Source organism: Rhinatrema bivittatum, unplaced genomic scaffold, assembly GCF_901001135.1.
Source record: "Rhinatrema bivittatum unplaced genomic scaffold, aRhiBiv1.1, whole genome shotgun sequence".
NCBI lineage: Eukaryota > Metazoa > Chordata > Amphibia > Gymnophiona > Rhinatrematidae > Rhinatrema > Rhinatrema bivittatum.
Genome location: NW_021820700.1, coordinates 118,920 through 146,766, shown reverse-complemented (window position 1 = coordinate 146,766; position 27,847 = coordinate 118,920). Strand labels below are relative to the sequence as shown.

The following is a 27,847-nucleotide window of genomic DNA, read 5'->3' as shown; positions in this document are numbered from 1 at the left end:
ATGATAGATCGTGTACAAGAAGATATTCTGTTAAAAACCCTTGGCCTGGACCAACCTAGCAGCCCTCCTGAGTATATTAAATCTCCAAATCTATTCCAAGAAGCTAACGTTCTGACCACCGCAGAGGAACTAGATAGACTTCCTCCACAGAATAGGAATAAGCCAAAGCCTGGGACTCCTGATCAAACTGCCCATGGGTCTGATCCATCACCCGGACTTTACCGCACCGCATCAGATCTTAACATTAACACAATTAATGAAACGGACTCAGGACAAGCCGACAAGACAGGAAGATTAAAGCGTGCTTTATCTCCGAACGCCAGAAAGAAGAGGCACTTATTGGCCCTGTTCAGCAGGTACAAGAGAGCCAGGCAAACAGAGTTGGCTTCTGGGAGTGTTTTAGGGATGGCTCTTGCCAAGAAGAGGCTGAAGTGGATCCTGATGCAGGAGGGGTACAGTTCCCACCTGACGAAGGAAGAGCAGAGGGTAACGCTCAGGCTGGCCTTCCGGCTGTGGAGTGAAGTGGCTCCCATAGACTTTGAAGAAGGATCCAGAGATTCTCTGTTAGATGCTGATATCAAGCTTGGCTTTGGCACAGGTATAGCACATTGATGATATAAATAATGGACTTTGCCAACCTGGACCTGTGGCAGGCAGGTCAGTGGTAAAAATAAAAGTAAAATAAGTCATTGGCTAACTATGGTAGTTTCAAACATTAATTTAAAATTAATTTGCAGTGACAAAATTTACACCAGTGACTTATCGTTAAGATATCCGATATTGTGATGTTGCAATATTTTCCCCACCAGTGTTCAATCACTTCTGAAGAGGGATTATCCAAAAACATGTTTATATCAAAAAGCTAGAAAATAATTTAAAAGGAAGTCCACAGAGAATATTTTTAAAAAGCTTAACTCTACAATAGTTGCTGTAATTAGCTTAGCTTCTCCCTTGCCACTTGGTGCCACCTGTTCACTATATTATTAACATCAGAGTGCACATTACTGTACTCAGACTGAGAGATAACCATGATAGCAGACAAACCAGTAGTCCTGTTTATAAGGCGAATCTATTTCTTGCATCTCTTGAACTTCTGAGTGTATTTCTTGTTCGAAAGCAGGTCGTCATTTTGGGTGTTCCCAAGTTTTTGATGGAGAAGGCCAAGAGGTAGCCCATGCATGGCAGCATGGAGACATCCACTTTGATGATGACGAACACTTCACTACGACAAACGCCCAGCAGGGAGTCAGTTTACTCAAGGTATTGTTGCTTTTGATCGTGTGTAGGATGAAGGGATGGGGAACACATCTACCTAGAGTGCCCCTGTAATTTTCCTGGCACTCAGGAAGTTCACTCCTTAAAATAATGGGATCCTATTAAGGCTGGTAAACAAGGTGGCAAATGTAATATGCTTTATTACCAAATGGCACCCATGCCATATAATGTTTGCCATTATTATCACAGTCACCTGTGATGTAGCAGTTTGATGTAAGAATTTTAGAAATCTGTATGTATGGTTTGTGATTTGCAATTCTGTATCCACACCTAAATGCACAGTCAGTACTGTACAGAGAAAAATAAAAGTTAAAATATCATGTTTACATACTGTAAAATGCTACAATTAACTCTCTGTGGTATCTGAATTTAAACATCTCAAAGCTTTCAAACTGATTGTTTTCTGATCAAACTAATTAGGAAATCAGTCTTCCATAAGCATGAAATATATAACCTGATACTTTTTTTTTATGAACAAAATTCATTTCTTGACCTGTTTTTGTGAGTTTTACTAGGTCAAAACAAAATTTGGGTGCTTTTTTTTTGACCTGGTGAAGGGAATGTAAACCTGAAGGACAATCAAGAAATGTATTCAGTTGGAGAGACAGCGGGTGTTCCAAGATGAAGCCTTTAAGGAGGTGGCGTGCAGTGAAGCATGTCTCCTTTGCTGAGGGTTTTCCTTTATGTTTCCTTCTTAATGTGGCAGTCAGGGGGCCTAAACCAGGGCCTGGTCAATTGAAATCAGCCTTTGGAGAAGTTCCGAGGGGCTTGTCTGTGGCCTCTACTTTTGGGAATGAGTGGCATTATGACAGAGGTGTATTAAGGGAATGGTATATTTCTTTAAGTGACTTTTTGTGGGAGGACCTCTAGAAGAGAGTGTGAATGTGGGCAATACGAGGTGTCGATTACTGCTTAGGGCAGAAATGTGCCTAGAAGTTGGTCCTTCAAGCTAAAGGGAAGTCAGGGTGGGGGCGTCTCTATCCTTCTTTGCAGCCCCTGGCTGCACTCCTGCAGGCCCATGGCTCCAGGAGATGTAGAATGGACTCCTGGGCAGTGCCACTGGCAACCTGGGAGGAACCATGGGCTTCCAAGTGTATGATAGTCCAGCCTCTGACCAGGGAAGAAGATGGAAGGAGATTTGGGAGTACTGAATACTATCTCTTTTGAGAAGGATGGACTAACAGTTGGATCCTACGCAGAAGGGGAAGGAAAGAAAGGAGCTAATATTCTGAAAAGGATTCTTGGAGGAAGTGTGGTTTTTCGGTTGTTGTCGTTGCTGCTACTTATGTTGTGAGAAACCTATGTACCCTGAGAAATCAGTGATTCTTTTTGTGAGTTTAACCTGACTGCTGGTATCTCCAGAGTGGCAAAATAAAATGTTTTGTTTGAAGATAGCATTTGGAGTGAGATCTTCCTTTTCCTAAGACATGGGTTCAACAGAGGCTGCTGTCAATTGTGTAAGAAGTTGGGGAGTAGTTAGAGGGATCACAGGAGAGAAGGAGGTTTGGTGGAACTTTCCCTGTCCAGCCCTAGCCTCTGAGCTAGATCCACTAGATCACCTGTTTGACCATTTTCATTTTTGAGCCCCAACAGGGATTTACTTTTATTTTTTGGCATACTCAATGGGTGGGAACAAGAGAAGAGCTAGAACATACCCTGTGGTCCCTGTGCCTTCTTCAGCGGTTGGTCAAGATGATGTCTTTGTTGTATCCTGAGGAGTGGATATTGGGAAATTCAGGAGGTGAAATTTTGTCTTTGCCTCCCTGAGACCAAAGCGTGTTGCTCATGCTCAGAACTGAATTGAGAGGACCCCTGATGGACTGGGTGGAGGATTATCTCACTTGTGATGTGGATGGATGATAACCCCGATCCTGACTCGATGGCTCGGATAAGCACATATTGAGTTGAAAGTGGTCGCAGAGGCAGGAGTGAGCAGGATCATCTTCCAGAGGGATTACCTCAGATCACCAGGTACCCCTGGGCACTCTCGAAGGCAGGGTCGGTACAGAGAGACTTCCAGCTTGAAGAACCCTCTGAGTTCACTTAGAAGAGACCTGGAAGGTGATCTTGGGTTTTATGCTGTCAGTCCTGACAGCATACATTTTCTTAATAGCTATTAATACTCAATATTTGTAAAGCAAAGTAAATCAACATCAAGTTTAATTACAGGAGAGAGGCATAACCAGAAGTAGTTGAAACTAAAACAGAAAAATTGGGGTAGTAATGGATGCCATTGCTGAGGACAATATTTTCTTGCACTCTGTAAAGATAAATTGATTAAACATTGCAATTAGCACTTCAAATATTTTCCTAAAATACAAGCTTTCCACTTTAGAAATGTTTAAGCAGTATTTGATGGAGGTCCTCAAGGTTTCCCATTTCAAGGGTATATTATCTTCTGTTTTATAAAAAGAAAGAAACAGAGGAAACTCGGGCTGAGCTGTCTCCAGTTTTTGATGACAGCCTTAACTTACAGCCTTTTAGGATACATCAGATAATAAACTTCAGTGCTAGTGACCTTAATTGTTTCAATGGCATTAGATCTAGATAGAGATTAGTTGCTTAAGGTGTTTTGCAAGCATCGGAAGAACCAGTTTTAAAGATGAAGGTTAGGATTTTTCCTCTTGTAGCCAAATTATGCAGAAAAAAATACAATTCTTGCTGATGAAGCCTTCAGCTGGGAGCTTCATTTATTATGAGGTTTCCGTGTAAATGTCTAGATATAAAAATGTCTCATATTGTTTTTGAGCCAAGTCAATTGATGATGTTTTGAATGATAAGATTGTGTAGAAGAGATAGGCCTCGATTCTTTTGTCCCCACATTGAAATACCAAACCAGTTGTAAATATATTCTAAAATATTTTAAGACAGTATAGTTTTCAGTTATAAACTGGTTTCAAATTCATTTGGTGAAAAAACTTAAATGAGGACCAGCCTGGGTCATCTGCATTTTCACAAAAAATATAATGTTCTATAGGTCAACATTCAGCTTGTTTTTCTGGCTAGGTTCAGCCTTTGAAATATGGCGTTGACCAGCCTGAGGCCTAGGGGGTGCTCCAGGCTGTCTCTGGACCACCAGGGTACTTTGTAAACGTAAGGAGGCACAGGGGAGGGGGGGAGCTCATTAGACACCAGGGAGGGGGCCCATTAGACATCTAAGGGGAGGTTGAGGGCCACTTATCATCTAATGTAAGTGGGCAGGGGGTTGGATGCTATGAGAGAGGGAGAACCTGAGGGTGTTTGAACTGGTGGGATTTGGGAAGGGGGTGGGGGCATCACCACATGGCACCTGGAGCCTTTTTTTCTTTTTTCCTACGGGCTGCCTTGACAGGCAGCGACGGGGTTGGGCAGGACCCCCCAGGGGATATTTTACACTATTATGGATTAGGGGGTGCATTTTGTGCTGCTGCCAGCTTTTGGGATACTGAGTAAATCTTCCCATGCTGGAGACACAAACACTCACTAATTCCAGCCTTTCTTCATATACTTTCAGCTTTATTTAACACATCCAGCTTATACACAATAGTAGACTGCCTTACTCCAGGCCAATGTACAAATAATACCCTCCCCAGAGAAGGATAGGAACTTCTGCTCCTGGAGACATGAGGGCCTCCTGATCCCAGCTAAGCTCACATACTTATTCCCTTCCCAGCAGGGTCCCACCCATATGGCTCAGTCACACTCACAGCCTGTATCATCAGCCAACTCTTCTTTTCTTTTTGTAAGTCAGGCTTCTCTTCTGCCACCTGTTCCAGTGGTGTACTCCCTGGTTCCATGTCAGGTTTTTTGTCACACCACCCACAAGCTTTTTACCATCTTCAGCATCATTGCTGCTTTTATAATCCTCTGTAACTGTGTTCACCTGCATTGCACCAAGTTCTGACTGTACTTTTGATATATTGGCACTTAAGAGCAGTGCTTTTGCTTTGCATTCTTTCAAAGAAGATGTCCAGGCAATCTGGCTTCTCCTAACATAGTTTTGCACTTCCCTCTGTCTTTCCAGGAGGCTTTGCCCCAGTGCAAGAAATGCTTGTTCATTCATACTTGCTTCTGGAATGCCACGCCTTGTTTCAGCACTCTGGCAGCTTATCTTCTCTTTTCAGAGACCTCACCCCATCCAAACACAGTCTCTCTGTACAACTGTTTCCTTCTCCTTTTTATTCTGTGAAAGGTAAAAAAAAGAAATAACCCCCCTGCTTTTCCAGCACTAACTTACTAATAATACTTAATTAATTCCCCTGACTCACAACAAGCTGAGCTCATCTCCTTACTTGTATCTTACTTAATCTCCCACTCTCTGCTTTAAAGAAAAAAAAAACCTTTTTTTCATGTTTGCTCTTCTTTGAGCCACACTGCTTTACTTCTTCAGTGCTCTATGCCCAAGTAGCACTACTGCTTTGCTTTCAAACTGTTTGTTTGGCAGGCCCAACACAACAACATTTTTCTCTTTACTTTTGGAGACTGTGCCTTACGTAGGGAAAAATCTCTGACCTGACACCATATATGGGATACCGAGTAAATATTTCCAGGTGGGAGATATAGACAATCACTGACTCTAGCCTTTTCAGTGGGAGCACTGAGAGGAGAGGTTCACCTTGCTGGTGGCTGGAAAGAATCAGTAAGTACTGCTAGGAAATTTTTAAAACTTAAAAGTATTGGGGAGAAGTAAACTATTGGGGCATATTATTTAGTGTGTTCATGTGTTTTGTTTTAAATAGGTAGTCAGAAAGGCAGGCAACAAACAGAAGTTTAGGTGTTTGTATTTCCCAACCTCCCACCCCTAGCTCATCCTTTAATTTATAGGCAGGTATCACTTTCATACTTTAAATTTTTTTAATTAAATCAGCCTTTTAACTTAAACTCAGAAATTCCCCAAACCAGAGAGAGAGAGAGAGAGAGCTAACTCGGGGTGGGGATTAGGTATCAGCGTCGGGGGTTGGGGGCCACTTTCGCATTCCACATGAGACCTACGGAAAGAACAGTGGTCTCTAGTGAAGATTTGCTGGCCGTCGGAGTGAGGAAACTCACTCCAAGAGGAGATTTGGGCAACGTTCTCTCCACCTAGCATCTCTCCGTGATGAATCAAGTGCAAAGAATCATCGCACACTGGGAAAACATCATGAATTGCGCTAATGTTTTTGCGCATGGCGAAAACATCGCCGCACGTGATGTTTCCCCACTGCACGAAAGAAGCCCCATTTGCATTGGTAACGCCCCCTAATGCGTTACCAATGCGATATTGGAAAATGAGGCCCTAATACATTTAAAGGTCCGTAATTGTATGCATTCCTTCTCCCATAGCAACCTAAAACTTAACTAGGAACTGAACAAATTTAAGATGAAGGCAGCAGTCCAGTAGTAAGAAGGGGGCCTTCCAGTCTTTTGCACCGAGTGTCACATGTATGATTTTTTACCCACCGGTGAGCAGTTGTACATGTGCATCCAATGCAAAGAGTTCCTGTCTCTCAGAGAACCAGTCCGATCTCTGGAGGCTAGAGTGGCAGACCTGGAGGAGCTGAGGCAGACAGAGAGGTATATAGATGAGACCTTCAGGGACATAGTAGCCAAGTCCCAACTCCAGTCTGGCAGCCCTGGTGTGGCCTTGGAGGAAGAAGGTCGGAGAGCATCAACCTGGTGCAGAAAGAAATGATCCTGTAGCAAGGACCTGCTCTCCGGATGGTGCATTGTTCTCTCACACAGAGGATGTGTCTCCCATGGCTACTTCCCAGGAGGGAAGGGTTAGGTCAGCCGTCATAAATTATTAGGAATGTAGAAAGCTGGGTGGCTGGTGGGCATGAGGATTGTCTGGTAACATGTCTACCTGGTGTGAAGGTGGCGAACCTCACGTGTCATCTAGATAGGATTTTAGACAGTGCTGGGGAGGCTGTTGTGGTAAATGTGAGCACCAACGACATAGGAAAATATGGGAGGGAAGTTCTGGAAGAAAAATTTACTCTTAGGTAGAAAGCTGAAATCCAGAAGCTCCAGGGTAGCATTCTCTGAAATGCTCCCTGTTCCATGCGCAGGTCACCAGAAACAGGCAGAGCTCCGGAGTCTCAATGTGTGGATGAGACGATGGTGCAAGGAAGAGGGATTCAGTTTTGTAAGGAACTGGTGAACCTTTGGTCATTTCTATGTTTACATATTTTTATAATGTACTAATTTAATGTTATTTTAATTATGTATATTATTTAATTGTAAACAGTTTGACCGACGTAAAAGCGGTATATAAACATTTTTAAATAAATAAAATAAATACATAGATTTTGGGGAAGGGGGAGTCTTTTCAAAGGAATGGGCTCCACCTTAACCAGGGTGGAACCAGACTCCTGATGCTAACTTTTAAAAAGGAGATAGAGCAGCTTTTAAACTAGAACAAAGGGGAAAGCCGACAGTCGCTCAACAGCGCATGGTTCGGAGGGAGGTATCTTCAAAGGATACTAATGATGCATTAGAGTTAGGGCATCCCAACAGAGAGGTTCCAATAATAAGAAAAATAGTCCAAGTGTATACAATTAAAAACTCACCTGAGCTAAAAGATTCCAATTTATCCTTGTCAACTGAAAAGCGGTATGTAAATACAAACAAAAAACAAACTTTGAAATGTTTGTATGCTAATGCCAGAAGTCTAAGAAATAAGATGGGATAATTAGAGTGTATCAGTGAATGATGACATACACATAATTGACATCTCAAAGACATGGTGGAAGGAAGATAACCAATGCGTTAGTGCTATACTGGGGTACAAATTATATTGCAATGACAGAGAGGAGCATCTTGGTGGTGGGGTGCCGCTTTATGTTTGGGATGGCATAGAGTCCAGCAAGATAAAGATCCTGCATGAGACTAAATGCACAATTGAATCTTTATGGGTAGAAATTAGAGATGTGAATCGTGTCCTCGATCGTCTTAACGATCGATTTCGGCTGGGAGGGGAGGGAATCGTATTGTTGCCGTTTGGGTGTGTAAAGTATCGTGAAAATCGTTAAAATCGTGAGCCGGCACACTAAAACCCCCTAAAACCCACCCCCGACCCTTTAAATTAAATCCCCCACCCTCCCGAACCCCCCCCCCAAATGCCTTAAATTACCTGGGGGTCCAGCGGCACACTAAAACACGGCAACTAAAACCCCCCTAAAACCCACCCCGACCCTTTAAATTAAATCCCCCCCCCAAATGCCTTAAATTACCTGGGGGTCCGTAGCGGCGGTCCATAGCTTAAATTACCTCCGTAGCGGCGGTCCGTAGCTAAATCGGGGGAAGGGGGAGAGCAGGAAAACCGGCACACTAAATCGTGTAGTCTTCAGCCGGCGCCATTTTGCAAAATGGCCGCTGCAAAATGGCGGCGGCCATAGACCAAAACGATTCGACGAAGGAGGTCATTCCGGACCCCCGCTGGACTTTTGGCAAGTCTTGTGGGGGTCAGGAGGCCCCCCCCAAGCTGGCCAAAAGTTCCTGGGGGTCCAGCGGGGGTCAAGGAGCGATTTCCTGAACGACCTCCTGCAGTCGATCTCCTGCCGGCGCCATTTTCCGTACGGAAAACGATTCGCGGCAGGAAATCGCTCCTTGACCCCCGCTGGACCCCCAGGAACTTTTGGCCAGCTTGGGGGGGCCTCCTGACCCCCACAAGACTTGCCAAAAGTCCAGCGGGGGTCCGGAACGACCTCCTTCGTCGAATCGTTTTGGTCTATGGCCGCCGCCATTTTGCAAAATGGCGCCGGCTGAAGACTACACGATTTAGTGTGCCGGTTTTCCTGCTCTCCCCCTTCCCCCGATTTAGCTACGGACCGCCGCTACGGAGGTAATTTAAGCTATGGACCGCTGCTACGGACCCCCAGGTAATTTAAGGCATTTGGGGGGGGGTTCGGGGGGGGGATTTAATTTAAAGGGTCGGGGTGGGTTTTAGGGGGTTTTAGTGTGCCGTGTTTTAGTGTGCCGCTGGACCCCCAGGTAAGTTAAGGCATTTGGGGGGGGGGGTTCGGGAGGGTGGGGGATTTAATTTAAAGGGTCGGGGGTGGGTTTTAGGGTGTTTTAGTGTGCCGGTTTTCCTGCCCTCCCCCTTCCCCCGATTTACGATTTTTTGACGATAAATCGGGGGAATTGGTATTGTATCGTGGCCCTAACGATTTTTGACGATTTTAAATATATCGGACGATATTTTAAATCGTCAAAAAACGATTCACATCCCTAGTAGAAATCCCTTGTGTGTCGGGGAAGACTATAGTGATAGGAGTATACTACCTTCCACCTGACCAAGATGGTGAGATGGACAGTGAAATGCTAAGAGAAATTAGGGAAGCTAACCAAACTGGTAGTGCAGTAATAATGGGAGATTTCAACTGTAGTTCACTGTAAATGTAACATCAGGACATGCTAGAGAGATAACGTTCCTGGATGGAATAAATGACAGTTTTATGGAGCAATAGGTTCAAGAAGCAACAAGAAAGGGAGCAATTTTAAATCTAATTCTCAGTGGAGCGCAGGATTTGATGAGAGAGGTAAAGCTGGTGGGGCCGTTTGGCAATAGTGATCATAATATGATCAAATTTGAATTAATGACTGGAAGGGGGACAGTAAGTAAATCCACAGCTCTAGCGCTAAACTGAAAGGTGCAGCTACAAAGGTAAAAGGTTTGCAACAGGCTTAGTAGACATTGTTAAAAAATACCATCCTAGAAGCACAGATCTGATGTATTCCATGCATTAAGAAAGGTGGAAGGAAGGCAAAATGATTACCGGCATGGTTAAAAGGTGAGGTGAAAGAGGCTATTTTAGGGAAAAGATCTTCATTCAAAAATTGGAAGAAGGATCCATCAGAAGAAAATAGGATAAAGCATAAGCACTGGCAAGTTAAATGTAAAACAGGCTAAGAGAGAATTTGAAAAGATGTTGGCCGTAGAGGCAAAAACTCACATTAAAAACTTTTAAAAATATATCTGAAGCATAAAGCCTGCGAGGAAGTCAGTTGAATCATTGGTCAATCAAGGGTTTAATGGGGCACTAAGAGAAGATAAGGCCTTCTTGGAAAGATTAAACAATTTCTTTGCTTTGGTGTTTACTGAAGAAGATTTTGGAGAAATACCCATTCTAGAGAAGGTTTTCATGGATGATGATTCAGATGAACTGAACCAAATCATGGTGAACCTGGAAGATGTGGTAGGCCTGACTGACAAACTGAAGAGTAGTAAATGACCTGGACCAGATGGTATACACCCAGGGTTCTGAAAAAACTAAAAAATGAAATTTAAGACCTATTTCAATTAATTTGTAACCTATCATTAAAATCATATAATGTACCTGAAGATTGGAAGATGGCCAGTGTAATCCCTATATTTAAAAAGGGATCCATGGGTGATCCAGGAAACTGTAGACCGGTGAGCCTGACCAGTGCTGAGAAAAATTGTGGAAATGTTACGACTATGACTGCTGTGCAGCCTCCTAACCAACAGAGGCCCCTCATGAGCAAGCTCCCCTGGCTGGCCCAGTCTGCTCCATGTCCTGAACTCACTACTTAACCCCGTCTAGCCCATGCCTCGGTGCTTCAGCATCGAGTTCCCTTGGGCTCCCTGCTTTAGCCTCCTGTTACTTATCTTGTGCGCCTCCGGGCTTCTCGCTTACCTTTCTTGCTCCCTGGCCTTGGGCCTCTGCTCTTCTTGTCCTGTAGCCTTCTGCCTTGCCTGCTTCGTTGTTCTCTGTTCCTGAATCCCTTCCTGCTGCTGTCCTCCTTCCCCTTGCTTCCTTGCCTCGCTGCCTTCGGCCTTTGTGGTTCCTGCTCAATGTAGTCTTGTCTTGGTTTGTCTAATCCAGTCAGTATCTGTCCTGCTCTCCCTGGTTCTCTAATCCAGCTCACACTTACCTACATTCAGTCTCACGCTTACCTGCACGCTGTCCTGATTCCACCCATACCTGCACTCAGTTCCTGTATACAGACCATGCTTACCTGCACTCACAGCCACACCTACCCTCATGCTGTTCCAGTGTTTCCTGAAGTTCACCCTTACCCCCACTCACTCAGCACCAGAGGCTCTTCTCAGCCAGGACTAGAGATTCCTTCTCAGCCAGCACCAGAGACTCTTACCATCCTGCACCCGGCTCCAGAGACACTAACCAGCCTTACCAGATATTCTGCTTTTGCTCCCATTCTCCTGTCCTGAGTCAACCCTGCAGGTGGTATCACCCAACCATAACAGGAAACTGTTATAAAAAATTTAGATAGACATTGTTTGATGGATTTATCCAAGGGAAGTCTTGCCTCACAAAATCTCCTATATTTTTTTTGAAGGGGGTGAATAAGCATGTGGACAAAGGTGAACCAGTACATGTGGTGTATTTGGATTTTCAGAATGTGTTCGACAAATTCTCACATGAGAGGCTTCTAAGAAAACTAAAGAGTCATGGGATAGGAGGCAATGTCCTTTTGTAGATTGCAAGCTGGTTAAAAGACAGGAAACAGAGTAGGATTAAATGGTCAGTTTTCATAGTGGAAAAAAGGTAAACAGTGAAGTGCCTCAGGGATCTGTACTTGGACCGGTGCTTTTTAATATATTTATAAATGATCTAGAAAGGGGTACGACGAGTGAGATGATCAAATTTGTGGACAACACAAAATTATGCAGAATAGTTAAATCTCAAGTGGATTGTGATGAATTACAGGAGGACCTTGTGAGACTGGGCTTCCAAATGGCAGATGAAATTAATGTGGACAAGTGCAAGGTGATGCATATAGGGAAAAATAACCCTTTCTGTAGATACACTGGGGCGGATTTTAAGAGCCCTGCTCGCCTAAATCCGCCCAAATCCGGGCGGATTTAGGCGAGCAGGGCCCTGTGCGCCGGTGAGCCTATTTTACATAGGCCTACCGGCGCGCGCAGAGCCCCGGGACTCGCGTAAGTCCCGGGGTTTTCTGAGGGGGCGTGTCGGGGGCGGGCCCGAACCGCGCGGCGTTTTCGGGGCGTGTCGGGAGCGTTCCGGGGGCGGGCCCGGGGGCGTGGCTACAGCCCGGGCGGTCCGGGGGCGTGGCCGCGCCCTCCGGACCCGCCCCCAGGTCGCGTCCCGGCACGCTAGCGGCCCGCTGGCGCGCGGGGATTACGTCTCCCTCCGGGAGACGTAAATCCCCTCCCTCCGGGAGGCGTAAATCCCCCGACAAAGGTAAGGGGGGGGTTTAGACAGGGCCGGGCGGGTGGGTTAGGTAGGGGAAGGGAGGGGAAGGTGAGCGGAGGGCAAAAGAAAGTTCCCTCCGAGGCCGCTCCGATTTCGGAGCGGCCTCGGAGGGAACGGGGGTAGGCTGCGCGGCTCGGCGCGCGCCGGCTATACGGAATTGATAGCCTTGCGTGCGCCAATCCAGGATTTTAGCGGATACGCGCGGCTACGCACGTATCTACTAAAATCCCGCGTACTTTTGCTTGCGACTGATGCGCCAGCAAAAGTACGCCAAATCGCGCGGTTTGAAAATCTACCCCAGAGTGTTAGGATCTATCTTAGGAGTTACCATCCAGGAAAGAGATCTAAGCATCTTAGTGGATAATACATTGAAATCGTTGGCTCATTGTGCTGTGGCGATCAAAAAAAGAAAATAGAATGTTAGGAATTATTAGGAATGGAATGGCAAATAAAATGGAGGATGTCATAATGCCTCTGTATCGTTCCATGATGAGATCGCACTTTGAATAGTGTGTGCAATTCTGGTCACCGCATCTCAAAAAGGATATAGTTGCACTGGAGAAAGTGATGATAAGGGGCATGGAATGGCTGCCTTATAAGGAAAGGCTAAAGTTGTCAGGGCTGTTCAGTTAGAAGAAACGACTGAGGGGGATATGATAGAAGTATACAAAATCATGAAAGGACTTGAACAAGTTAATGTAAATCAGTTATTTACTCTCTCAGATAATAGAAGGACCAGGGGGCACTCCATGAAATCGAAGAAAATTATTTTTCACTCAGTGCATAGTTAAGCTCTGGAATTCATTGCCAGAGGATGTGGTTACAGCAGTTAGTGTAACTGGGTTTAAAAAAGGTTTGGATAATTTCCTAGAGGAAAAATCCATCAACTGCTATGATGGTAATTAATAAGCAACAGTAGCTTATGTTTGGGTACTTTCCAGGTAATTGTGACTTGGATTGGCCATTGTTGGAAACAGGATGCTGGGCTTGATAGACCCTTGGTCTGACCCAGTATGGCATTTCTTATGTTCTTATGTACTTTCAGCTTTATTTGACACTTCCAGCTTACATACAATAATAGACTCCCTTATCAGGTCAGTGCACTCACAATGCCTTCACCAGAGAGGGACAGGAGATCTTGCTTCTGGAGATGTGGGGGCCTCCTGATCCCAGCTGGGCTCACATACTTATTCCCCTCCCAGCAGGGTCCCACCCACATGGCTCTCTCCCATTGTGGGAAATAAGGTAGACAAGGATAGTTGCCTTGTCCTGCACAGGTTAAGGAGGGAAATTAGGGCCACTTCTTCACACAGCCCTTTAAGACTATGGTGGCCTCAGATGAAGGTGGATGCCATCGTGGACTATGTCTCGTCTTTCTGCAATATTTTTTCTCATGGAATTTTCCCATGTATAAAAATATTGTGGAAATACTGCTGTGATATTTTCAGGTGTGGGGGGGGACGGGACCAAATATTATAGGAATGCCCCCCCCCATGATATGTCGCCCTTTCATGATAAAATATCATGACTTACTGAATAGACCCCTTAGTTAATAGATGATATTTATTTTCACCAGGTGGCTGTCCATGAAATAGGTCATGTTTTGGGGTTACCCCACATTTACAGACTTGGATCTGTGATGAACCCCAACTACAGCATAATGGGAAATAGTATAGAACTGGACATCCAAGACAGGAAGGCCATTCAACAGCTCTACGGTGAGTTTCCAGTCATCAGCTTCTTGATTGTATGTCTTGGTGCTCAGTGCCTCTTTGTCTTTGCCTTCGGTGGCATGCCAGTGCTGAATCACAAGAGTGTGTTAAAACTCAAAAGACATCACACACTGTAGAGTAGAACACTGTTTGAAAGGATACTACTCTTCTCTTACCAAGGAAAGCAAGAAGTAGAGATGAGACATTTTGAAGGATAAAGAGAATAGGTGTTAATATACCAAAGAAACATAGACTATGACTGCAGGTTAGGATAACAAATTACTTCCTAATTGCAATGCCACAGACTCTAGTTGATCTGTCTTTCCTGTCACTTCTTTGCAGCTAAGGATCATTCATGCTTATTCCAGACTTCCCTAAATTCTGTTATTGTGTTTCCCTCCACTTTCACTGGAGCTCTGTTCTATGCATCCACCACACTCTGCATGAAGTAATATTTTCTGGTATTACTCTTGCATCTGTACGTATATATAAATTGAAATAGTTCAGTGAGAATGTAAATCCTGGTCATAGAAAAGAAACATTTGTGAATAGTGAGGTAGATACCATCTAGTTAGGAATCATTTTGATATCTTTTCTTGAAATGCATTAAACTCAAGGGGTTTGTGCTGCATATGGCGAATTAGATTTTAACGATATGGTTGCAGGAGATGAATTCTGGTGTAAGATATGGTCAAAAGGATAATGTGATTTGCTGGTCATGAATGCAGAGGTTCAGGTGGCAAATGAAATTAGCTAATTTAGTACTGGAGGGCACGACAGAGGGCAAAAGAGATAAAGGAAAACAGAGAGCAGTCAATGGCAATGACATAAAAAAATGTTCACAATCTGGAAAAAAGGATAAAAGAAAGAGGAAAACTGAGCACAGGGAGAGCTGACGCATAGTAGATGCCAACCTTCACATCAAAGATGGCACTTGATGATGTTTCTATAGCTGCAGTAGTCAAATGGTCTACATACTGTCCCCCTAATTTTCCAAGCATTGCGCACATAAAATCCGGAGGCTATGTGCGTGGCTGGACTGTGCGCGCGCTGGGCCAGATACGCGCAGAAGTACTGAGCCAATGAAAAGGGGCAGGCCGAGGGCGGGTCTGGACAAGAAGAGTGTGACATGGGCCAACCATGTGAGCCAGCAATGGGCCGGCGCACCAAACTTACTTCTGCTCCAAAGGAGCAATCATGTGAAAAACACAAAAAATTTGAGTAGCTAGGTATGGGTTTGGGAACAGGGAGGAGAGGGGAAAAGGGAGGAAGGGTAGATAGGGGTATAGAAAAGTTCCCTCCCAGTCCATTCCTTAATTGGAGCTGACTGGGTGGGGACTGGGCAAAGGCCCAATCGCATCACCATGTGTACTTTACAAAATCCCCCCTTGCACGCGCGAGAGGCCACCCGCCCGCACTAGCGCACGCAGATATTAAATCTGGTCTGCATGTGCGCGCAGGAATCATATTTTATAGCACATGCACGACAACGCGTGCATGTTATAAGATAGCTGCGACCATATGCGCGTATGGGGAACCATGCGCACATGGACGCCCACGCGGGCCTTCGAAAATCAAACCCTGTATTGCTAAAGAACACCATTCATCTCTTAAAACACCTATCCATTCTGTTAGTCTGGTTATTAAAAGCTAGAGCAACATCTACAGTACCTGAATGTAATCTGTTTTGAAGTGCCTGAAAAAGCAGAATATAAATCAATAAATAATAATAATAAATCTTTTAAGTGGGGGAATGTACATCTAGCTGTTCCTATGTTTTATAGGTGTTTGTGAAGGCCCCTTTGACACTGTCTTTGACTGGATTAGAAAGGAAAGAAATCAACAAGGACAACTGGTTGCACGTTTTAACACCTACTTTTTCCGAAAGGACTGGTACTGGATGTACGAAAATCGCCACAACAGGACTCGCTATGGGGATCCTCTTGCAATTTCTGCAGGCTGGCATGGTCTTCCTTCAGATGGCATTGATGCCTTTTTGCACATTTGGACATGGTCAAGGGATGCAATCTATTTCTTCAAAGGTATTTATCAGTATTTGCCTACTCAGGATCCCATCCTTGAGCACTTCAATTGTATGTAACAATCAAAAAGGGCTCTGAAGCTTGAATTAGGATGAACTGCTATTACTAACATTAGTAGCATGGGATGTATTTAATGTTTGGGTACTTGTCAGGTACTTGAAACCTGGTTTGGCCACTGTTGGAAACAGGATGCTGGACTGGATGGAACCTCAGTTTGATCCAGTTTGGCAACTTCTTATATTCTTATGTAACCCGAGAGAATAGGAAGACTTACGGGCCAATACAGTAAAAGTCGCTGGAGAGCGGGCAAGCGCCTGCTCTCTCGGCACGTGCACAGGCAACTCTCCTGTGCGCGCGATTTAGTATCGGCCCGCATGCAAATGAGGGCCCGCGGTAAAAAGAGGCGGCTGTCAGTGAGTTTGACAGCTAACGCTTAATTTTGCCGGCGTTGGTTCTCAAACCCGCTGACAGCCACGGGTTCGGAAACTGGACACTGACAAAATTGAGCGTCTGGTTTTCAACCCGCGAGCCACGGGCCGATTTACATTTTTTTTTAAACTTTTGGGACCTTTGACTTAATATCGCCATAATATTAAGTTGGAAGGTGTGCACTTTCCAGGTGCGGCTTGGCTGCACATTTTACTTACTGAATCGCGCGGGAATAACTAATAGGGCCATCAACATGCATTTTCGACGTGCTATTACCCCTTACTGAATAAGGGGTAAGGGAAACCGCGCGTCCAAATGTGGGTTAACAGTGCGCTCCGCCGGAGCGTGCTGTACTGTATCGGCCTGTTAGTAGGTAAGGGAAGAGTTAGACATCCAATCCCGCACTACTCTTGGGGGTCACACCTTACATAAATGTGTGCAATCTCTAAACCTTTCTTGTCAGGTTATGGCTAAATCTTATCTTGGCTTCTGTTTATTATTGTTTAACTTTGTTACTATTAATGTATTTTCCATAGATTTATGTATTACTTACATTATGTTGCATATTTCCTGTGATACACCCCGAGCAGGGCAGCATATAAATAAGCCACACTTATTATTATTACATATGGGAAAGAAACTGGTTTCAGATTGAGCCTTTAAAACACCCCTGTTTCATTAAGTCCTGGGCAGACCATAAAGAGCTGTCGTAGCCATAAAGTTAACAAAAGGACAAAGAAAAGAAAGATTAAGAAAGAAATGGAGGACGGGGAGAAGAAAAGGATTAAGAACCACTCTATACACAAACATAATAAGGAAATATCAAACCCTTCTTTCCTTAATTTTTCTTTTCTTTGTCCTTTTGTTAACCGTGTAATAAGCCACATGAAATAAAGATAAAATGTCACTTTTGTTAGTCTTGTAGATGGTGTATTTTGGTGAATTGGGAAATTTACAGTGCATGGAGACTAAGAAAAGTATTGGCTTACAATGCCTTTGATTTTATACAGAATTTCAGAATATAAAATAGCTCTAGAAAATAAGCTATACAAAATGCCCATTTTTTTCTTTCCCTGGTATCCAGCTGATCTGTAAATATTACTGTCACTGCTTCCCTTCCTGATAAAATTAAGTGCACCTAGTGACAAGTAGGATTTGTTTCTGTTTTACTTTCAGACTGTCTTTCTAGAATGATCTGATTTCTACAGCATGTCTGCTTTGAAAGCAGTTCCAGTGGCAATATAATGCTAGAAATGCTATAGTCATATATATTTAAATAATCACACCTTCTCGGTGAACAAATAAATTCACCCCAATACAACAAACTGAGTAAGTCTCATGCTGTAATAAATTTGCTTATATCAACAGATAAAATCTCATACAATATGTTGAATTGTGACCTTCATATAAGCTGAGACGTTGACTACATTCATTGATGGAGTGTCTAAAGTCTTTCTGCATGTGTCTTTGTGTTTAATCATAGGTCACCCAATGCCACACCATTGTTTGGAATTGTCTCAGAACACTGAGATGCTGGCGGTCACATCTAAGCAGTGTTTATAATAGTGAAACACTGGAGCAGTGTTAGGCTGGTTTGGAGTAGACTGGAACTTTCCAGTTTGAGATAAGTGTTTTACTTAAAACTTAAAAGTCTCAAAAACGTTTTTGAAAACAATGGTGGGGTAAGAGATGGCCGCAGAGTGAGGAACGCTGTGAAACCTCTCCTCCCCAAAGTTTTGACTTCTTGCACTGATTTCTTATCAAAATGCCTCATACGAAGTAGAAGGCCAAGCTATTGGGCAACATTACAAGTTCCTCCTTGCTTGATTTTCATCAGCCCCGGATTGAGGTTTTTTTTCCCAGCTACGCCACAAATGAATCCAGGTGTCTTGGTTGCTGTGGTGAACGAGGCTGAGCGAACACCGTCCCACCAACCATAGAAATATCCTTAAGCCCCAGAGCGCTGATCACGCCTTCCCCTCCTCTTTACTGTGGCCTGCTTGCGACCTCGGATCGCTTACTGACTTCCCTGGAGGTGAGTCGGGTAGACCCAAATTTGGAATGCCCTGTGACAGCTTCTGCTGAGAAATTACATCATTTGAATTCTAAGGTGATTTTGGGCACTGTTGGAAGGGAGAGCCCTGCTCTGGAATCAACAGAAGTGGCTGTTCTCCCAGCTATGGACATGACATCGGCTCCACCAGGAGACTTGCGTGAGGACATTGCATTGAGTGGAGGTGGTGCAGCCTCGAACGTCTTGATTTTGAATACGGGACTTGTTAACCCCCCACACACGAGATTACCCTAGAAGTACTGTGGAATGCTCTTATTTCTCTTGAAAATTCCATTTCTTCTTTAACCAAAGCTACATTAGAAACTAATCACCACATTCTGCCAAATGCTAATTTGATTTCTTCACATGGTACTAAATTGGAGGTGTTGGATACTCGGCTGGCTTCAGTTGAGAAAGTTCAACATGCTCTTGTTCAATTGGATCAGATTTCTTCCAAGAAACTGGAAAATATTGAAAATTCTTTGAGGAGTCATGACCTGAGGATTTTTAATTTTCCTGTTATAAAATTCATTTCTCCTTCTAATTTGTTCAAGAATTATATTTCTTATGTTCTTAAAATTCCAGCTGCAGCAATTCCAGTAATAGCAAAGGCTTATTTTTTACCTAAACCAGAAGAAGATCCTGTTGGAAGTCTCCCAAAAGATCCTTCTTTAAACATTACTGAAATACTTGAATCATCACACGAGATAGAGGTTTCCAATAGAGGAACTTTGTTGGTCTCTTTTGCTTTCTTGTCTGATAGAAGTACTGTCCTTAGATTTTTCTTCCATAATACGACGTTGTTATTCTATGAACAGAAATTATGGCTTTACCCTGATGTTATTAGAGTAACTCAACTCCGCAGGAAAAGATTTATTTCAATGCACTCTGAGGTATTATCAAGGGGAGCCAAATTCATTTTGTTGTATTCCTGTAAATGTCGTATTAAATACCTTAATGCCAAACATTTTTTTTACGAATGTCACAACTTTGGACATTTCTAGACTCACACACTTAAAATCACTCAAGATCGGCTAAAAGTATAAGCTGGCGTTCATTCTCTCTTATTTCCTAATATTATTTTTCATTGTTTATTGCTTTTTCTTTGATCTCCCCACGTTTCCTTTTTAGATGAGAAATGTACAGATTTCCTTTTTCCTCTATTCTTGTTTTTCTTATTGTTTTATATTGCATGTACATTTCATGTTTACTGTTCAAAAAATTCTTGTGATTTGTTGAAATGCATGTAAAAAGAAAAGAAAAAAAATAAAAGAAAACAATTTTGGGGAATTGTGTGCCTATGATTAAACACAAAGACATATGGAGAAAGACTAAACACTCCATCAATGAGTGCAGTCAGCGTTTCAGCTTATATGAGGGTCACAGCTCAACATGTTGTATGATATGTTTGTCTGTTGATATCATCAAATTTATTACGGTGTGAGACTTATTTGGTATGTTGGATTGGAGTGAATTTATTTATTTGGGTAGTCATATGTATGGCATCATGTTACCCAGACAGGAACCAGCTTATTTATTTATTTAATGATTTTTATATACCATTGTTCATGAAACATCACAATGGTTTACATAATTTAAGCATAAAATAAAAGGAAAATAATACAATACAGTAAATATATAAAAAAATTAAGAGACAAAAATAAAAAGCAATGGCCTAAAATTGAAACTAAGTGACAGTGACGACAAGGAGAATCGGATGATAGCAAGCCCTTTATTAAAATGCCCGACTCTGGCCGAGTTTTGCTCCCTTGCACAGAGCTGCCTCAGGGGCAACTTGGTCGCAGATGAATTCTTTTTCAGACTAATAGGCTTTCTCTTATCAACATAACATTGTTACGTGATACCGACGTTGGAGTGAAAGAATGTTCCATAAATAGCAAATGCAAACAAACGAGCCGTCTCTCAGCTAGTCAAGAATTCATCTGCGACCAAGTTGCCCCTGAGGCAGCTCTGTGCAAGGGAGCAAAACTCGGCCAGAGTCGGGCATTTTAATAAAGGGCTTGCTATCATCCGATTCTCCTTGTCGTCACTGTCCTAAAATTGAAACTGACAATAAAATAATATAAATAAAGCAAAATAAAGTCTAAAAGGTGAATAAAAACACACAGATAGAAAGTCATCAATCCTGAATTATCATTAAAAAGGAAGATTGAATCAAGGAATAAAAATAATGTTGCATTCTGATAGGCCTTCGAAAATAACCATGCTTTTACCTCCTTTCTAAAAAATTTTAAATCAGGTTGGAAACATAATTCTGTGGGTAATGAGTTCCAAATTATCGGGCCTGCCAAAGATAGTGCACGTTCTCTTACTAGACATAGGTGAGCAGATTATACAGAAGGGATGAACAGAAAACCTTTATTGGCTGAGCGAAGATTGCGTTGTGGAGCGTGAAGTCGAATTGCTGCAATGAGTCAATCAGTTTGTTCTCCATATATAACTTTGGGCCAGATTTTAATACCTACGCGCGGGCGTAGATTTGTGCGCGCAACCCGGCGCGCATAAATCTACGCCCAATTTTATAACATGCACGCGCATGTTATAAAATCCATGGTCGGCGCACACAAGGGGGTGCACACGTGTGCCTTGAGCGCACCGAGCCCTAGGGGAGCCCCGATGGCTTTCCCTATTCCCTCCGCCCCCCACCTTCCCCTCCCTTTCCCTACCTAACCTGCCCCCCAGCCCTACCTAAACCCCCCCTAACCTTTATTATGCAAGTTGTGCCTGCATCTGGGCAGGCGTATGTTGAGCGCGCCGGCCAAGTGCCGGCACGCGATCCCCTGGCCTAGTGGCCCTTCGGAGGCCTCTGGCCACGCCCCGTCCCGGACCGCCCACTCCCCGCCCCTTTTTTCAAGCCCCGGACATATACGAGTCCCGGGGCTTGCGTGCGTCGCCGGGCCTATGCAAAATAGGCTCAGCGCATGTAACCCCTCTACGCTTGTAAATCCAGCTGGATTTACGCACGTAGGGCTTTTAAAATCTGCCCCTTTGTGTAGGATGCATAAAAGTTTATATTGCTTTCGATAGTTAACTGTAACCAATGCAGAGATATAAAGACTGGAGTAATATGGTCATGCTTTTTGGTGCCTGTCAGGATTCTAGCTGCAATGCATTGTAGGATTTGTAATGGACGAATGGTGGAGGTGGGTAAACCAAGCAAGAGTGGGTTACAATAATCAATTTTAGCAAAGATGAGTAGTTGCAAAAACATTCTGAAATCGGATTGGTATAGAAGCGGTTTTAATTTTTTTAAGGTTTGGATTTTGTGATAACTTTCTTTTATTTTACTTTAGTTGACATGCATTGGACAATCTAGTGGGCTCTGCAACATGAACTCTTCCATTATGGAACAATCCCTTTTTTCTTTAGGAACCCAGTACTGGAGATATGACAATGAGAATGACCGAGTGCTCTCAGAAGATTCACAGGGCTGCAGCTATCCCAAGCAGATTTCACAAGCTTTTCCTGGAATTTCTGGGCCCATCGATGCAGCTTTCTTTGACAGACGCGACCAATGTATCTATTTCTTCGAAGACCAGCTGGTGAGATTGCGCACATTTTTCATGGTCCCTTGCAGGAAGGTGCGAACCTTAGTTATAGAAATTTGTAATCTTCAGAAAGCCTTCATGCACATAGGATTAGTTCAGCAAACCTCTTTTGAAGAGAGAAACACACTGCTAGTAAAATCTGCAGCAAATCGATGGAAATTGGACATGGATGTAAAAAAAACGATGGAACATATTTCTGCAGATCAATGGATATGCAATGAATTTCTGTGTATTGGAGCTCCAAGATACATGGAAAAAGAATCTAATGGATTTTCACAGCAGATCTTGGGGAGAACCTTGTGTAACCCCAGGAGAAATCCTCTTTAGGAGTCTACAGTAAATCCTAGGGCTCTATCTTCACTTCCCTTACAATCCATTAGTCCCAGGTTTTCCAGGATTCCCCACAAGGGTGAAGAATTCTCTTCTAGGCTGTAGGAATTTGTCTTTCACAGCCTACAAAAAGTAGTAAAAATCACACTGGACTCAATCCCAACAGTCCAGCATAAAGTTATTGACGGATTATTGTGAAGTGGAGCAGAATACTGTTTACAAGCCCTTTTTCTTCACACAGTCCATAGCACAACATTACTGAAGGTAAATCTGTGACTCTGCAGTTCCTTCCATAATGTACTTCCCAGCCAGAGTCCCTGCCAACTTAGGGATCAGTTTTAAAGCTTCCTCCTCAGAGATGTCTGTACTGGTAGGATGCAGGATCAAATTCAATTCCCAATTGACAGCTTCAAAATGTTAGGTTCAGACTTTTTTTGTTTTTTGTTTTGTTTTAATTCGATTCATTTAATGATTTTTTTTCAGTTCAGTTTATTTGCCAAACCAATATGAAAATATTAAACATACCCCCCCCCCACCACCAAAGCAAAACAAAAAACACCACAAACTGATTAAAAAAAAAAAAAAAAAAAAAAAAAGGGCCTCTGGCGGCAATGGCTGGGCCTTCCTGCTGCCAAGGCCTAACCCAGGGCCAGGGCCTGGCACTGAGACCTAGATCAGGGCCAAAGTCAGGGCCAGGGCCCCCACCCCTCTGTAAAAGTGCTAGGTTTGGGGAGCTCCCACTTACCCCCTTCCCAGATCCACTGGAAATGGGCAAGAGTGAGGCCCAGTCACTCCTGCTGGGTCTTAGTGCTTTAAAAATAGCACTGTCCGCCTGGATGATGGTGCCAAAGTGACATCATTTCAACGTCATTTTGATGTACGGCTTTAAGTGGGGTAAGTGCTTCCCAGCCCTGGCAACTTTACAGAGGGGGAGGACCCAGGCATAGGCCTCAAAATTGGGCCTGGCCAAGTCTAGGCATCAGTTCCAGGCCCGGCCAGGGTCTAGGCTTCAGTCTTCTAGGCCCCAGGGTTAGATCTCAATGCCAGGATGGCCCAGCCAGAGCCACCAGGGGCCCTTTTATTTTTTAAGTGCTATGAATTTGAAACTTCTCATTCGTTGCATTTTTGGCAGTTGTTAAAAACAAATGCACAGCCCTATTTACAATACCTCTGATAAAATATATTGGTAGTTAAGTATCAAACTCCTCTGGTTCCTTTTATTCTTTGTTGTACCTGGAGGATACCAGTACATCTATTTTTCTGAACAGCCTTTGGATGTCTTAAATGGATCTACACCGGTGGGGGAGAAACTCTGAGGTCCATATTCAAAAGCCATTTAGGCGGATAACTCAAAATGTATCTATTTAAATGGCAAATCTGGCATATTCAACCACTTATCTGGCTAAATTATAGCCGGATAATGACATTGGATATAATTTAGCTGGATAAAAAAGGAGTGTTCCAGGGGCGTTCGGGGAGGGGTTGAATTATCTGGCTAACCTGGCTGAATGTCATATATATCTGGCTAAGTTAACCAGATCTTTTTTGAAGATATCTGGGTAAATATTAACGGCCAAATTTTAAAAGGCCTGTGCACATAAAACCCGGTTTTAACGCATGTGGCTGGGCCTTGCGCGTGCTGCGCACATTTTCAAACAGGCCCGGCCATGCGCCTAAACCCCGGCACGTGCACAAGTGCTGGGCCTCTTCAAAGGGGCGGGCTGGGGCTGGAGTCTGGGTGGGGCATGGGGCGGGGCCGGGACAGCGCCATTGTATGCTGTCCTGGTGACTTGTGTGCTGGCAGCTGGCTGGCGCGCGCAACTTACTTCAGCTCTGGCCTTGAAGTAAGTTGAAAAACAAGCAAACAAAAAAGGATAGGTAGGGTTTAGGAGGTGGGGAGGAGAGGGAAAGATGGAGGGAGTTTAGCTAGGGGGGGTAAGAAGTTCTCTCCCAGTCCCCTCCTTTAATTGGAGTGGACTGGGAGGGAACTGGGGAAGGCCCAATTGCGTCACCGTGCATAATTTGCAAAAGTTCACCCCCCCCTTGTGTGCGCCACCTGCACATGTGCACATAGATTGTAAAATCTGGCGTACATGTGCGCGCAGCCACCTGACTTTATAACATGCGTGTGCTGGGAACCGTGAGCATATGAACGCACGCGCACGCATCTTTTAAAATCTGCCCCTAAGTTATTTTACCACACAAGGCCGGATAATTTACTGTTTACTCGGATATCTTCAAAACAAATCCTGGTAAATAGCATTGTTTATAACCAAAAACAAATGTAAAGATATAAAAGAGCCTGTGAGCCAATCCCCATCATCCCTAACAAAATATCTTCTGGCTCCCCCCAAAACCCCAACCCACCCTAAATACTAAAAGCAATGCAGAGGCACCCAGATTGGCTCCCCTTCTCCTGTTCATTAAAATAAATATCTTTCTGGTGGCCCCCCCCACCCCTATCAATACATCCACCTGCAGGCTATATATTCAGACCTGCGTAGGAGGTGGATCCTTGGGCTGAGGTTGGGTTGACGCAACCCATAGGCGAGGGCTTATGGGTCCCCACTGTCAGCAGGCAGAGTGGGCTGAAGCTGAAGGCCACTGGAGCTTCACCTATACTAACCCATGCTCCCCTAGGTTTGAGCCTTTGGGTGCTGGGGCCGGCAGGACTTAGGCGGGCCTCGAGGTTGGGTATCAGTAGTGGCTGGTTCAGCCCAGAGACAGCAGCCAGCAGGTGGCGTGATCTTATCCTGGACAGGATGCAGAACAGAAACCCAAGCACCAAGGAACAGGAGGATATTGAAGGTGCCTGAGCAAAGGAAGGCCGAAGCCTTAATAGTCTGTGTCCAGAGGATAGGGACAGAGGCGTCACTGTTAAACTTGAGTAGAAGCGGGCGGCACTTGGAAGGTGTAGCAAGCAAAGTGGAACTCTGGATTCAAGGGAGTCTGAGGTGAAGTCGTACATAGCAAAGTTCAAGGCATGGAGAAAACAAGCATGGTTAGCCATAGCAATGTCAAGGCATGGAGAAGGGAGGCATGGTCAGACGTAGCAATGGTCAAGGCACGGAGAAGGCAGGCATGGTCAGACGTAGCAATGATCAAGGCACGGAGAAGGCAAGCATGATCAGACATAGCAGAGGTCAGGCTTGGAGAAGGCAGCGAGGTCAGACGTAGCAGAGGTCAGGCTTGGAGAAGGCAGCGTGGTCAGACGTAGCAAAGGTCAGGCTTGGAGAAGGCAGTGAGGTCAGACATAGCAGTGCTCAGGCTTGGAGAAAGCAGGCAGGCGAAGTCAGGCAAAGCAGTGGTCAAATCCAGAAAGTCAATCAAACACAAGACAAGATGAACAGCGGAACAGGAACCAGAAACCGGGAGCTTGGAGAATCAGGAACACGAACAAACAAGTACTGCAGCAATGAGCACTCGGAGACCAGGAACAGGAGACCAAGGAGACCTGTTGCAAAGGCGATGCTGAGGAGCTTGGCCTGAATATTTATATGCTGAAGGATCTGACATCAGCATCCGGGTCCGCGGCCAGGTTCCCACCGCGGGCCCTTTAAATCATTTACTGATATGTGGCGCTGCCGGCAGCGTCTCTCTGCGAGGCCAGCGGAGAGGCCCAAGGAGTGGAGGCATCCTGGCTGGAGGTCCAGGGAAGCGGAGCAGGGCTGGAGGTGCTGGCGGGAGTCCGAGGTTGAGACTGGCGGCCCACTGCCGCCAGCGATGAGGAGCTGGAGCCTGAAGCTTGTGCAGAGAGGTGAGAGGACCGCACCGCGGGGCTGCCATGGACGGTGAGCTTAACATTTAGGGGTTTTTTTTTGAGATACAGTGCTACTTACCTGGATATCTTTTGAAGAAATCTGAATAAGTAGCAAGATATCTGGCCATCAAGGTTGAATAACTTAAAAACCCAAACTGCTATATGCAAAAATAGCTGGTTAGGTTTTTTTTATGCTTTAAGCAAGTGTATTCAGCTAGACGTTTATCCCACTGATTATTCAGAACAAATTATCCGGCTAACCTTAGCTGGATAACTTGTCAACTAACAGCCATGCTGATATGGACTTCTCTTCTCCTTTACTATTCTTCTCCTCTTCCTGCGCAGAGGATAGCAGTCCATGCCTCCTTCCAAACTTCTGGTGGGTAATTGAATCTCTCAGTAGGAGAAGTTCAGAAAAATCCAATAGAACAAGACCAGTCAACCAAATCCAAAACTGCAGGAAGGGTGGGTTGAGAACTTCTTTCATTAAATACAAAAATGGAAAAATATGTTCCTCCAAACCAAAGAAGGAAAAGAAACAGGAACTAAACAGAAGTACTCCTGCTTCCTCCAAAACCCAACTAAGAGGCAGGCAGCAACCACTGCTGCAACCCACAAATAGGAGATACGCTTTCCTCTACCTACACTGATTGAATAGTCTTCTTAGTAGAGCCCCTATGGGCCATCAACATGGATTTATATTGAACCAGGCTGAAATCTGCTCTATTGCTTAATATCCTGCCTCTGATGGCTGTACTCACCAATTCAAGTTCCTGATACTCTGCAGCAGTGATAAAAAAAATTACTTCCTCCTTTTTAAATATGGTGACTTGATCAGAATTGCTGAATTAGCATATTCTCTAATGTTTCCGAAGCTCATAGCTATATCATCGTACTCACCAATATCTTTATCTTCTAAAAACTGGTCCATCTTATGAATTAATTGATTTACCACTGCTAATAAAATGTTCCACAATTTCAGCACTTGGAGTAAAAAGAACTTCCCGGAGAAGCACCACAAATTTGACATATACAGGTGGGGGGGGGGCTATATAGTCCTCAAAAACCTCAGCTGCAACATCTCAGTATCATTGCCATGCTGGTTTAATAAAATGTAGCACAACTTACAAAGTGTCCTCGAAAACACAAAAATGTTACTGTATTATACATCAAGCAAGCATTTGAGTGAAAATCATATTGTCTGTGTCTCCACAGGTGACTGCGTTTAATATAAACAACCACCAAAGAGTGGGTGGCTATCCCAAGAGGATTGTGGATGTCTTTCCACCAGTTGTCCCAGGGGATCACCCAGTTGGAAATGTGCATGCTGTCTACTACTCTTACACCCATCAGGCCATCTTCTTCTTTAAAGGAATCTTCTTCTGGAAAATTGTCGATGCTAGAGACCAGCTGATTAACCCAAGTCTGCCATGCAATGGCCTTTTGCCTAAGAAGAAGGTAGCAGAACAATGGTTTGATATTTGTGATGTTCATCCCAGCACATTGGCCATGGATTGA

General features: G+C 44.1%; 1 protein-coding gene across 1 annotated transcript; it reads left to right on the top strand.

Annotated features, from left to right (window-relative positions):
• LOC115081970 (matrix metalloproteinase-21-like) lies at positions 1–27,847 on the top strand. Its single transcript, XM_029586207.1, has 6 exons — positions 1–598; positions 1,121–1,260; positions 14,011–14,152; positions 15,931–16,188; positions 22,061–22,233; positions 27,545–27,847. Exons 1-6 carry the CDS (start codon positions 1–3, stop codon positions 27,845–27,847), a joined length of 1,614 nt encoding a protein of 537 aa, XP_029442067.1.

Bases quoted from the DNA above. Each gene is read 5' to 3' on its own strand.
- LOC115081970 (XM_029586207.1), top strand. From the start codon at position 1: ATGATAGATCGTGTACAAGAAGATATTCTGTTAAAAACCCTTGGCCTG. The intron at 599-1,120 runs GTATAGCACATT...GTTCGAAAGCAG, and splicing joins CAAGCTTGGCTTTGGCACAG to GTCGTCATTTTGGGTGTTCC. The intron at 22,234-27,544 runs GTGAGATTGCGC...GTGTCTCCACAG, and splicing joins ATTTCTTCGAAGACCAGCTG to GTGACTGCGTTTAATATAAA.